Below are 14,092 nucleotides of genomic sequence, written 5' to 3'. Positions count from 1 at the left end.
GATAACATCTGTTTTTCTCAGTGAAGAATGAAGTGAGAATACCAGCTGAGGATAGTTGTATGTGTGCCTGTCCATGTGCACACACACGTATGCACCCACACATGTGCACACTTGTGTGTGTGCAGTTGGGGCTGAGAGTGGGTGATGATGGATAGCCTGGAGAATGGGACTTTAGGCAGTAAACAGATATACAGACATGACGGGATTAATTCTGACCAAGAATTGGAGGAAGGAGGAGATAATCTGCTCAAGTTATAGCCCTAAATACATAACTCCCTCTTAGGGGTAATGGTCAGGGCAGTGGCATCCTCATGCAGCTGGCAGTGGGTGATTCTCTGACAGGAAAGTGGTTCTCTTTCCTACCTCGTAGGGTTGTGGTAATGATTTGAATGAAATATTACTTCTAAAGGGTTAACACAGTGCCTGACACATGGCTAAGTGGTCTGTAAATGGGAGTGATTAGCTATTAATTAGTTTAGGAGGACTGGGGTTTAAAGAAGTCAAGTGTTTTTCTGAGGGCCCTAAGGGGTCTCTAGGATGAATCAAGGACTGAGTGAGTACCTCTCATGAGACCTGAGGCTGGCTAGGATCTTGGACCATGAGACTGATGCACTCATCTCGCCTGGAACAGAGAGTGGTCCAGTAGCCCCTTCCTCCCCAGCCTCTGATGTATCTCCAGGGATATCTGGATTCCTCCCTCCCCCTCCCACCCCCTCCCCTGCCAGCTGGACAGTCTTGTCATGCACAGCCCACTTTCTATACTTCCCTTAGTCTGTATGTACCATTCTTTTTCTTACCTCTGTTCACTGAACTGAAGTGAGTGCTGGTGGCAAAACCTGCCTTCCACCCCCTCACCCCATGAATACCTTCTCTTCAGTCAAGATGAATTGTTGTGGCTTGGATCAGCTCCAGGGCTCTTTGTGAGGATACCACTCTAGTCTCTGCCAGGTTCCTGACATTATGTACACATTGGTTCCTTTCTCCCCTGTCCTTGGAGGCTGGCTATGGAAGGTGGCTGGCCTCAATTTTAGTTCTCAGTATCTCAAACTCATTCCTTTGTCAGGTTGACTCATACCTCCTGCATGTACTCTGTGCTCAGGCGTTGGTCTTAAGGGTATGAATTTATCCAACCTGTTTTTGTAAAGATAGACTGAGTCGTCAAATCAGGTCAGGCACACACTTGGGGGGCTCAGGTCCCTGTTGGTCTCTTTCCTAGAAGAATATAAATAGAGTATACGTTATTTCCTCTGTCTGTGCCCACTGTCCTCCAGGAGGTCTTACTCTGGCACGTACTGAGAGAGCAACATTGCACAGACATTCTAGACTTATTCTGCCCGAGTAGCTGGCTGAGAGCTCTCTGTCCATGGTGGGCTTCTGTCTGCCTCATGCCATTTTCTCCTCTTTCATGAAGTGACTCCATCTTCAGCTCTTTCCTCCTCTAGCTTCAAGGTGAGATCATCCTGTTAGACTTCTGGCTGACCCACGGCAAAGTTAGGATAGTGTGCTCTGAGTTAGAGCTGGCCTGGATTAGCTGGCCTTGGAGTGCCAGCCACCCAGAGGGGTTTTCTTTCTTGGGAAAGATGGTGCCCCCCTTGTGACTCTCAACTTCTCTTTGGACAGGCTGGACATCAACACCAATACCTATACATCTCAGGACCTCAAGAGCGCACTGGCAAAATTCAAGGAGGGGGCAGATATGGACAGTTCAAAGGAAGACAAGGTTTGTGATGTTGTTTATAGTGAGTTCATGTCATCCTGCAGAATGGCCTTGAAGGGAATCACTGTCTCCTGAAGCTTTAGCAGTGAACATGGGATAATAATAACAATAATATTATAAAATAATTTAAAGAGCCAAGTAAGTTAATGCCAAATAAGTAACCCTTTACAGACTCTTAAAAAAAAATGCTGGGAGCTTTTCTGTCATTGTTTACGTTAGGATCCAACTTCCCATTACATATTTGGGAAAACTGAAGCACGAAGCAGAGAGAGCCATACTCTGCATTACCACAGACATCGGTGAGGGGAATAGAGATTAAAACCCAGATCTCTTCACTTATACTTGGATTAGACACAAGTTTAAAGGACAGAGGACCTAGGCCAGGAAGGAAGAAGCCCAAGTCCTTTGAACATGTAGCAAACCTTTTCCAGACCTCAAATTCCTTAAATGTACAACAGATGGCTGAGGTTTCCTCCAGCTCTAAGTTTGTTTATAAGCTAAGGGAATGAGAAGGAGAAAGAGGCAGAATTGCAGCCCCTTGGTTATGCCTCTAATGTCTGGGATGGCTCGTGGATCCCGGCCTATCAGAACGAAGTCTTATTCTTAGATGGATCATGAGCTCATGTGATAACCAGACAGTGTTGCAAATCAGTTTTTACATTTCCACTTGAGTCCTGTCCTTGAAAGAACCTCCTCCAATGGCTGCCTTGCAGACCTTTCTAAGTTCTCCCTCCCCCTTCTCCTCTTCACAATCCCCTTTGCTTTGTATTATATTTCTCTGCCCTCACCCCAGAATTCTGGCAGTATCTTGGAAAGGCAACACCAGGTTCTTGACAGCCTGTGTGTTAGTGGAGGAAGCTTTAGGTCCCTCAGATCCTTCAGAGCTAAGTATTTCTGAGACAGATGGACTTGTGTGTGTGTGTGCGTGCATGTGTGTATTGGAGAGGACCTCAGGAGGAGGTGTTAATATGCAGGCCAAGTCTCCATGTCTTTACTCATCTTACCAAAGTCTCATCTCCCAACATGGAGAGTGTATGTGGTATGAGAAGGTGAGTAGCAGGATGGCAGCAATTGTGGTAAAGGAAGGTGATGTGTAATATTATATCGCATTGCAGGTGTATTAACTGGGGGGGTGGAGGGGTGTGAGGAAAAGCAAATCCCCTACCTGCTGAAGGTGAGGCCAGCAGAGGAGAGCAGTGCATGCCTAGGTGCCTGGAGCAGAGATTGGTATTCCTGTGACCAGGGGTTGGGCTCATTCCCACTCATTGTCTCACCATGAGCTCCACATGGAGCAGATGGGAACATAAAAATTAGCCCCTGTTCCATGTTTTCTCTGTGGATGGAAGACCCACTGCACCCCTGTCTCTTCTCTTTGCTCTCTTTAATGGCATTCTTATCCCCTAATTCAATTAGTGTAGAAAAGTATGAATATTATGAAAATACTTTTTAAATGTAAAAGCAAGAGATTATTTAAGTTTTCAGTTGCTGTTTTTTTGCAATTAAAAATAATTCTTTCCCTGTGCAAGGGGAGATCCCAATAATGGTAGCCAAATACAACACCCCTGTACCAGCTGATTTGAGTCAGCTGCCACTTCTGACCTATGGCTGCCACACTGTGTCTTTACTTCTGTGGCACTTAGGTTGTTAGCTCCTTCACTGAGGTGCTGGGTCCTAGGGTCTTTTTCTCATTTTCATTTGTATCCTTCCTGGACTGACTCAGCTCCCTGCCAATGCATTGGGACTGGCAAATAAATTCACTTGAAGTAGGCTGGGGAGTTTCTTACATGTCTCAAGCTCCTGGCTGCAGATACCATAATACTTTTTGTTTATCAATCTTTAAACAAAATCTTTGCATGGTGACTTGCAAGTACAGGATGTGCTTTTACTATTTATAAAGACAATACTGTGAGATATTGTGTCATATCTTAACCAATTGAGTGAATTTTTTTTACCTGATTTTTTGGGGGGAAGGGCATCAATTCCATTATATCCATTGGTAACTTATTAGATTTAAGTGAATCAGTCCTTCCCAGAGTCCCTTGCTTTGTGGAAAATCTCTGTCTTACCCAGCACATTTGGGCCATTGTTGTTGAACCTGATCTCTTTATCCCCCTATTATCATACAAATTGCTTGATGCTTTATGTTTTATCATGTCAGCTGTTGTTTACCTATATCCTATAAATTGCTCCATTTAAAAATATGGTCTTCTTTTTAAAAAATATTTATTTATTTATTTAATTTATTTTTGGCTGCGTTGGGTCTTAGTTGTGGCACGCGGGATCTTCACTGTGGCACGTGGGATCTTTCGTTGTGGCGCACGGGCTCTTCGTTGTGGTACGCGGGTTTCTCTCTTTCTAGTTGTGGCGTGCGGGTTTTCTCTCTCTAGTTGAGGCGCGTGGGCTTAGTTGCCCCATGGCATGTTGGATCTTAGTTCCCCAACCAGGGATCGAACCCGCATCCCCTGCATTGGAAGGCAGATTCTTTACCACTGGAACACCAGGAAGTCCCCCAAATATGGCCTTCTTAAACTTTTGATTCTGGACAAGATAAAATAGACTCATTTCTCCCTATTCTTCCTGCTCAGGATAACTAAAAATCCTGGACATAATACTAAAAGCAAATATAAGAAGACTAAAGGTGCGAAGAAGAAGGTGGATTAGATAGGGACCTCGGAATTTGAGGGATGACATGGCAGTGAGTTCCTTGGCTTTCTTTTTGCCCTCTGTATATCCCAGAGTGGGCACTGGAGAAGCCCATATCATGGAAATATCAACAGGTACAGATAGAGAAAAGGCCCTAAGAAAGGCCTGCTCTTCATAAGATAGCTCTAGGAAAAGGGCAGCCTAATAGAACAAAAAACTTTTTGACAATACTTATTCTGCTTTAGCCAAAGACCTCCCTTAGTGCCAGTGGGAGTTGAATGGGGAACTTGTACTTCCACCTCCCATTTGGTGTAGTATGGCAAAGCTGTACTCTCTTTCCTCCACCAGAGTGGCGTCAGCAGAAGCTGAGTGGGGAGCCTGAACTTGCACCCCCTCTGGTAGCAATAGATGGTGTGAGGCAGTGCTCTTCTACCTCAGTCTAGGTGGTGTCAGGGAGAGTTGAGCAGAGAGCCTGAATTTCTACTCTCTGCCCAGTGGTAGAAGACTATTCTCTGCTTCCCCCACTGCTGTGGTACCAGTAGAGACCAAGTGTGGAGCCTGGTTTTCACCCTTCACATGCGTGTAGCAGGCTGCTTTTTCAGTTGGGGTGGTGTCAGCAGAGGCCAAGAAGGGAACCTGAATGTCTGTCCCCTCCCTGGCAGCACCAAGGTAGTTTTTCACTTCTCTTAGCTTCAGCGATGCCAGAGGGCTGGTGAATGGAGAGTCTATACTTCTACCCTCCATCTGGTGGGAACAAGGCAGCGTAAGTCAGCATTCTGCTTTCTGCTCTGGGGCAGTGTTAATGGGGATAAGTGAGGAGCCCGAACTTCTACCCTCAGATCAGCAGTGATGAGGCAGTGCCTCAGTTACCCTGCCAGGGTGATGTCAGTAGAGGCCAAGGAAGGACTTCCATTCCCAATGCTGAGTGTCCAGCGGTGGCAGGTGATGCTCTTCCTTCTCCTAACGAGGTGGTGGTAGGATTTTGGAGGGAAGGGAGATGGAGAAAGGAATTTTGCATATGAAGTTCTGGGAATGCTCCCTAGTAACCCACAAGAGAAACCGACCAGAATTAACACAGCAGATTTGAGAATGGAACTACGGTGTGGAATACTGCCCAGGTTTTTAGATTAGCTCTAGGTAGCACACACAGGAAGCAGACCAAAATAACACTGCAAATTCTGTGAAAAGTAAATTGTTTTGGGGTCACAACTGTACCAGAAGACCAGAACCAACATATTAAACCTAAACAGTGTGACTGCTTACTGAAAAGGAAGATTCAGTAGAATTCAGAGTCTTATAACTTAATACTCAAAATGCCTAGTATACCAAAAATCACTCATCATACCAAGAACCAGGAAAATCAAAACTTGAATTAGGAAAGACAATTAACCAATGCCAACAGTGAGATGACCCAGGAGTTGGTATTATCAAACAAGAATTTTAAAGCAGTTATCATAAAAATGCTTCAAGCAATTGTGTACACTCTTGAGACAAATGATAACCTCAGCAGAGAAATAGAAGACATAAGAAAGAACAGCATAGAATTTTAGAACTGAAAAATACAACTGAAAATTAGAAAAATAATCACTGGATAGGCTTAATAGTAGAATAGAGATGAGAAAGAAAAGAATCAGTGAACTTAAAGACCGATAAAAAGTCATCTAAGTGAAAATAGATTGAAAAAAAAAATGAACAGAGACTTAAGGACCTGTAGGACTATAACAGAAAATCTAAGATTTGTGTCACAGAGTCGTCTCAGAAGGAGAGGAGAAAGAATATGGAGCTGAGAAAATAATCAAAGAAATAAAGATGGAAAACTCCCCCAATTGGTGAAAGACATAAACCCACAGATTCATGAAGCTGAGTGAATTCTAAATAGTTTATAAATTCAAAGAAATCAATACCATGACACATCACGGTCAACCTTCTGAAAGCTAAAGACAGAAAAAAAATCTGGAAAGCAGCAAGACAGAAACCACATACTTTCAATAGGGAATAATGATTGAATGACAGCATCTTTTTCATCTGAGATCACAGAGGCCAAAAATATGTGGCATATTTTTCGAGTGCTGAAAAAAACAAATTGTTCATTCAGAATTCTATAGCCAATGAAAATCTCCTTCAGGAGTGTCAGGGAGAAAATCAAGACACTCTCACACAAAAGAAAATTAAAAGAATTTATCACCAGCAGACCTACCTAAAAGAATGACTAAAGAATATTTTTCAAAGAGAAAGGAAATAATAACAGAAGAAAACATGGACCATTGGGAAGAAAGAACAGTGAAATGAATAAAAGTAAGGGAAACTATAATAGATTATCCTTCTCTTGAAGTTTTAAAATTATGTTTGATAGTTGTAGCAAAAATTATGACATCATCTGTAATTCCATGTATGTTTAATAATATATGTTCAACTGCCAGAGTTACCACTTTTTGTTTCTTTGCTGCGCTTTCAACTTTGTTGATCAGTTGTCTCTTTTGACTATCCATTTTTATGAAATGTTACATGGGTTTATCCTTGGGGGATGAGGAAGCCGTATAACCACACACTTGACATCTGTGTGTGAACTGCATAATGGATGCACAGTGACAGTTCACTGTCAGATTTTTTTTTTTTAATAAATTTATTTATTTGTTTTTTTGTTTTTGTTTTCTTTTTGGCTGTGTTGGGTCTTTGTTGCTGTGCATGGACTTTCTCTAGTTGCGGTGAGCGGGGGCTACTCTTCGTTGCAGTGTGCCGGCTTCTCATTGTGGTGGCTTCTCTTGTTGCGGAGCATAGGCTCCAGGTGCGTGGGCTTCAGTAGTTGCCACATGCGGGCTCAGTAGTTGTGGTGCATGGGCTTAGTTGCTCCACAGCATGTGGGATCTTCCCGAACCAGGGCTCGAACCCACGTCCCCTGCATTGGCAGGCAGATTCTTAACCACTGCGCCACCAGGGAAGCCCCCACTGTCAGATTTTGAAATAAATAATGTGATCAGCCACTGTTCATGATTGGCATTTATGTTATTTACATAGTGATTTATGGACTGAAGAGCTAGCAGCAAAGTTGGTACTTAATGCAATTAAAGTTAAATATATGATGGCAACTGAAGTTTGAGTCATGTTGGGAGACTAGTATTATTTAAACTGTGGTTGAAATTGGTGCATATCAGATCTGTACAAAGCAAGGACTGTCTATCTGATAAAAGACTTGTATCTATCTAGAACATATAAAGAACCCTCAAAACTCAACAGTAAAAACCAACAAACAATTTGAAAATGGGAAGAGGACATGAACAAACATTTCACCAAAGAGGATATATAGATGGCAAATAAGCACATGAAAAAATGTTTAATGTCATTAGATGTTAGAGATATGCAAATTAAATTCACCATGAGATATCACTATACATCTATTGCTATTTAATGATAATACTATCTATTAGATAGTAATAGATAGCAGTATCTATTACTATTAAATGATAATAGTAAATACTAGTGAGGATGTGGAGAAACTGGATCTTTCATACATTGTTGGTGGGAATATAAAATGGTTCAGCTACTCTGGAAAATAGTTGGGATCTTTCTTATAAAACCAAACATATGCTTATCATTATGACCCAGCAATTGCACTCTTGGGCACTTATCCCAGAGAAATAAGAACTTAAGTTTATTTTTTAAATTTTATTTTATTTTTGGCTGTGTTGGATCTTCATTGCTGCGTGAGGGCTTTCTCTAGTTGCGGCGAGCGGGGGCTACTCTTCGTTGTGGTGCGCGGGCTTCTCACTGTCGTGGCTTCTCGTTGCAGAGCACGGGCTCTAGGCGCGCGGGATTCAGTAGTTGTGGCACGCGGGCTCAGTAGTTGTGGCGCACGGGCTTAGTTGCTCTGTGGCATGTAGGGTCTTCCTGGGCCAGGGGTCGAACCCATGTCCCCTGCATTGGCAGGCAGATTCTTAACCACTGTGCCACCAGGGAAGCCCAAGTTTATATTTTAAAAAACCTTTATACAAATGTTTATGCGGTCTTATTCATAATACTCCAAACCTGGAAACAAACATTCTTCAACAGGTGAATGGTTAAACAAACTGTACATCTATACAATGGAATACTACTCAGCATTAAAAAGAAACAAACCATTGATATTTACGGTAACTTGGATAGATCTCAAGTGCATTAAGTTTAATAAAAGGGCCAATCTCAAAAAATTACAGACTGTGTAACTGTCTGTATAGCTTTCTCCAAATGCTAGAATTATAGATATGGAGAACAAATTAGTGGTTGCCAGGGCATAGGGACAGGAGGCAAGGGATGAGAGGATGAGGTGCAACTATAGAGGACTACGGTGGAGTTGTTTGATGGTGATGGAACAGTTCTGTAACTTGATTGTTCTGTTATGAATCTGTATATTAGATAAAATTGTAGAGAATGATGCACACACATAACATGCAAATGTGTACATGTGAAAGCTGGTGAAATCTGAATAAGGCTTGTGGTCTAGTTAATAGTATTGTACCTGTGTCACTTTCTTGGTTTTGACATTGTGCTGTTATTGCATAAGGTGTTACCATCGGAGGAAGCTGAATGAAGGTTATATAGTACTCTGTGTATTATTTTTGTAATTTCCTTTGAGTTCATAATTACTGCAAAATTAAAAGTTTTGTTTTGTTAAAGGCCTTCCCGAGGGCCAGGCATGCATCATTTTTGTGAGGCAGAGGTGACTAGTTTCTTATCCTGCTCACTTGTCTGTCATCCCACAGCTCTAGGCAGTGACTCAGCTTTCCTAGACCTCTTTGCTTGGCCTTTGGCAGCCACCCAGAGTCCTCTAGCTGGGTGTAAGGAGAGCATTTCACTGTTTAGCCTAAAGGAGAAGAATATGGCATCGCATAGATATGATTGCTCTGCTAGGAACTTGGTTTTTTTTTAAGAGAGACTGATTCATTTCTTTGGTTGGTGTTTCTATGGAGTCCTTGTAACTGGAGAGAAAACCCATAGGTAATAGGTGAGCAATTTGGAGCTGACAGCTGCTCATCATCCTGCTTTTTATAAATATTCGGGCCTTTTAATTATTCTTGGAAGATAGAGACGTAAGCCACTGTGACCTTTCAGACTCTCTTTATAAGCACTATCCTCTAAAATTGGGAAGAAAACAGAAAGTGTCACATGTATAAAATATCTAATTAAAGCCTCTTATTCACCTCCAACATAACTTCATTTTTAAAATCTTTATACGTGTGTGGGGTGGGGAGGGACTGAGCGAAAATTGTTTGACACTTGAGTATAGTACATACAGTAATTTGGCTACTTCAGAAGTTGAACAAATTGTACACCTGTAGTTAGATTGACAGTAATGACAGAGATTTAATTTTCATCAGCAAATTGCTCCCACTCTGACAGCTCTTTACCCACAGTTTCCTCCATCCAGGTTTCCCTAAAATGTTGCTGGATTGGGCAGGGACAAAGCAAAGATATTCTATGATTGTAGAAGAAAGAGAACCGAGGTGTGGATTATTCCACCTTAGACCTCAGCTTTCCCGTGTGAGGTTAGGGGTTGGAGGGTGAGCTTGCATTGCTTCCCCTGACCTCAGTGATTACAACAAGAAGACCTGACATTCTTCCAAACATTGGAAGGCAGACTGAGATAGGTGGACCTTGGAAAATCTTGAGTGTGTTCTTGGGGCAGAGGGCTACGTGGGTAGACTCTGAGGGCTCTCTCTTCTCTGGGCATCTTGGAAAGTATCAGGACTTTTGATAGTACAGATTAAAGAAGATTGCCTCCTAGAGCAGCAGTTCTTTGAGGATGGGCATCCATGGTAGACCACAGGAGTCTTGGGGAGATGTCTTCAATCGAGGATTAACCATCTCTTTGCTACTGTCCTTAGGCAAGGCAGGCCAAAGTTAAACGGCTCTTCCGTCCCATTGAGGAGCTGAAGAAGGACTTTGAGGAGCTGAACATTGTCATTGAGACTGACATGCAGATCATGGTACGACTGATCAACAAGTTCAATAGTTCCAACTCCAGCCTGGAAGAGAAGATTGCGGCACTCTTTGATCTTGAATATTATGTCCATCAGGTATTATATTTCATTGTCTGTCAGTCTGACTTTTAACTAACAGCTCCAAAAATAACACCCCCTGCCCAAGGCCCTACAAAAATATTGTCACCATCTTTACTTCTCTCTCAAGGTGTACAGCATTTTTTAAAAAAAATAAATTTATTTATTTATTTATTTATGGCTGCATGGGGTCTTCGTTGCTGTGCGTGGGCTTTGTCTAGTTGTGGCAAGCGGAGGCTACTCTTCGTTGCAGTATGCAGGCTTCTCATTGCAGTGGCTTCTCTTGTTGCGGAGCACGGGCTCTAGGTGCACGGGCTTCAGCAGTTGTGGCTTGCGGGCTCTAGAGCGTGGGCTCTAGAGCGCAGACTCAGTAGTTGTGGTGCCCGGGCCTAGTTACTCTGCAGCATGTGGGATCTTCCCGGACCAGGGCTCAAACCCATGTTCCCTGCATTAGCAGGCAGATTCTTAACCACTGCGCCACCAGGGAAGCCCAGTATATAGCATTTTTAATCTAGGCCAATATCTGTTGTAGTAAGATATCTTCTTACAGACCAGAGCCAAGCTCTTTTTCATTTGGAGTGTTACTTCATTTAATTTTTCAACACTGAGGATACACTAGAGGTAAAATAGATGTGGTACTTGTTCCATGTAGCTTATAGTCTGGAAGTGGGAATGATTAAATAATGAACAATTGAACAATAAAAAAATTAACAATTTAGTAATGAGATAATTTAAGATTGCAAAAAGGGCTCCAAGGGTAATGTGTGAATATATAACAGGGGAGCTTAGCCTAGTCAGGGACACTGGGGAAGGCTTCTCTGAAGTTGTGACATTTAGGCTGAGCATTAAAGGAGGATTAGGGGTTAACTAGGCAAAGAGGGGAGACTGGAGCTGGGGGTGGCAAACTATGGCCCACTTTTGTGAACAAAGTTTTATTGGAACACAGTCACATCTATTTGTTTATGTGATGTTTTATTGCTTTTGACTGTTTTAATGCTACAGTGGCAGAGTCAAGTGGTTGTGACAGAAACCACATGGTTCACAAAGCCAAAAATGTTTACTATCAGGCCCTTCAGGAAAAGTTTGCCCCATTGTATTAGAGCATTAGAGGCAGAGGAAACAGCATGTGCAAAAATTCTGAGTCAGAGAAGAACTTGGTGAGATTGAGGACCTGGAAAAGACTGGAGTGACTGGAGCACAGAGACCAGTGGGTGGGGTGGCATAGATAAAGTGGAAAGGTTAGGGAGTCAGAGAGGTGAGGTTTGGAAAATCATGCTCTTCATGATTTTATCCTTGATCCTAAGAACCATTGGGGAGTTTGAATCAGGGAAATGACTGATCAGACTTGTGCCATAATTGTAATAGTTAATGTTTATTGAGCATTATCATATACTAGGCACATATTCAAGTGCCTTGTACGCATTAATTCATTGACTTCCATACCTGCCTTTGGAGTACTACTGTTAATCCCATTTTATAACTGAGGCAAATAAAGCACAGGTCACATTTGTGATTGCCCAAGGTCAGCCAGTTAGTATAGAGCTGGGATTTGCAACAAGATCTGTCTGACCCTAAACTCTGTGCTCTAAACCTTTTGGCTACTCACAGGATACTGGTGCCATCTGAATGAAGCTCAGAAGAGAATAGGTGGATCTAAGTGGAAGGAGCCAAGAGAGGTCATGCACTTATTGAATAAGTTAATTTATTGCACGCCTGTTACGTTCCAGGCACTGTTCCAGTCACTTAAGATACATTTGTGAACAAAATAGGAGCTTACCTTCTAGAAGAGGCAGATAGACAACAAACATAACTAACAAGTAAATTATATATAATATGTCTGAAGGTGATAGATACTATTGAAAAATAAAAAGTAGAGCAGGATAAGGATTGGCAGTGTTGGGAAGGAAGATTTCAGACAGGAGCAACAGCAAGTACCGAATCCTTAAGGTGGGAGCCTGTCTAGTGTGTTTGGGAAACAATAATGTGGCGGGAGCTGAGAGAAGGGGGAGGGAAGTAGGTAAAACTTGGAGAGATAAGGGAAGGGAGATCATGGAGCACCTTGTAGGCTGTGGAAAAGAATGAAATTGGACAGACACTGTTTGGAGGATGTTGAGCAGAAGAAGCATTTGATCTGACTTACTTTTAAAGGATCCCTCTGGCTGTGTGTTGAGAATTAGTCTGTAGGCCGAGGGCACGGGTAGAAGCAGGAAAACCAGATAGGAGGCTATTGCAGTAATCCAGACTAGGGGCGATGGTGGCCTGGGAAGGCTGTGTAATCATAATCAAAGGCTTGTTTGAGATCTTCATCAAGACATAGATCTTCAGCGTCCTCCCACGCACGACAGCGTCCTTGTTCTCTATAAACTAGGCTAAAAGACATTCTTTCTTTAGGATTTTGCCAGCCTTTGTGTTGAGAGAGGATGAGTGTGTACTGTATCTGCAGGAATTATGGGGTGGCCTCTTCATCTCTCTCTGCTCATAACTCTTTCTCAGGCCTCAAATAGCAGGTCTGTGATCCTTTTAGAGAAGAAACTGGACCTGGGTTCTCTTTCCTCTTTCCAGTCTTTCTCTCCAGGGTAAAAAACAAAAATTCCAACAGCTTTTCCGTTATAGATATTTAAAGGATTAAGGATCCTAGGGGTTATTGGCCAACTCAGTCCTGCTCTGATGTTGACAGCTTTTATTTTTTCTCTTCTTAACACTTGGATGGATCTTTAGGTATCAGGCTTCAGGCTCTTTAGTTGCGGCATAAAAGGCCAAAATGACCTTTTGTGAGAACTTATCTTACCTAGGGGGAGTGAGTACACAGGAGGCTAGCAGGGCCCTAACAAATTTTATTTCCCTTGCAGGTTCTTTGGTCACCCTGCAGTGTCATCTCTAGGTTGATGACCCATTCTGCTTTCATGGGTCACTGGGTGGGATTAACAGTTTCTTGGACATCACCAAATTTAGCCTGTTGTCAGTCCAGGAACCAGTCCCCGCGTGGAGACCAAACTTGATCTGTTGGCAGAAGAGTCATAAGTGTTTTGGGTGATTGGTCTTTTGAGTAGAAATACGGATAAGGTGGTTTGGGCTGGTATGTCGGGCTTCCTGCAATAGTGTTAAGTTGTGATTTCACCAGGGGATTGAAGAAGACATAGCTCGGCCTCAAGTTCCAATTGCAATGGGGAATTAGGGTGATGTAGTACTAGCTTTGAGGAAGATAGGACTCTTCTTGCCAGGAACTTACTTAGTCCACTTCTATTCTAGACTTACTGATTGGCGGTTTTGAGGAGCCATGGGCTTCAAGGACCCAAAGTGGATCTGCCAAGGATTCCTCACAGCCATGTTTGAATTATTAAACAAGATTTGTGAAAAGCAAAACCATGTGTGTGGAAACAGTGTGTGAGTTATTTATGAGGAACAGCCACTGTCTGCCCCATCCACCCTGGGGTGGTGTATTTGCCTTCCCTCATGTGACTCCTCAGTTATTTACCATCGTTTCTCCCTTTCTTTATTCTCCTGGTTCTCTCATTGTCTTGTCAGTTTTCTGGTTCCCTTTTTCCCTCCTGAGTGTTGGCACAGTTCCCTACTGCCTCCTTCCTTATGTGCTCCCTGCTTCTACCTTGAGCTCCTTTCCACCTGTCCCACCCAATCCTGAGGGAAGCCTGGGAAAAGTTCTGGCCCCAGACCCAGGCTCTGGTCATGCCTTCTCCTGTGT

General features: G+C 42.8%; 1 protein-coding gene across 6 annotated transcripts in view; it reads left to right on the top strand.

Annotated features, from left to right (window-relative positions):
* SIL1 (SIL1 nucleotide exchange factor) overlaps positions 1 to 14,092 on the top strand; it is a 306,671-nt gene that overhangs the window by 218,940 nt on the left and 73,639 nt on the right. For 5 of the 6 annotated variants that reach the window (XM_061189660.1, XM_061189659.1, XM_061189656.1 and 2 more), the window contains 2 exons: positions 1,621 to 1,720; positions 10,219 to 10,410. In XM_061189660.1, the coding sequence (XP_061045643.1) occupies positions 1,621 to 1,720; positions 10,219 to 10,410 (292 nt within the window). The remainder of the gene's footprint in view (positions 1 to 1,620; positions 1,721 to 10,218; positions 10,411 to 14,092) is intronic. The other variant, XM_061189661.1, reaches the window with a different exon arrangement.

Source organism: Eubalaena glacialis, chromosome 4 (genome assembly GCF_028564815.1).
Source record: "Eubalaena glacialis isolate mEubGla1 chromosome 4, mEubGla1.1.hap2.+ XY, whole genome shotgun sequence".
Classification (NCBI taxonomy): domain Eukaryota; kingdom Metazoa; phylum Chordata; class Mammalia; order Artiodactyla; family Balaenidae; genus Eubalaena; species Eubalaena glacialis.
The sequence above is the reverse complement of the archived record's forward strand: the minus strand, read 5'-3'. Positions and strand labels throughout refer to the sequence as shown.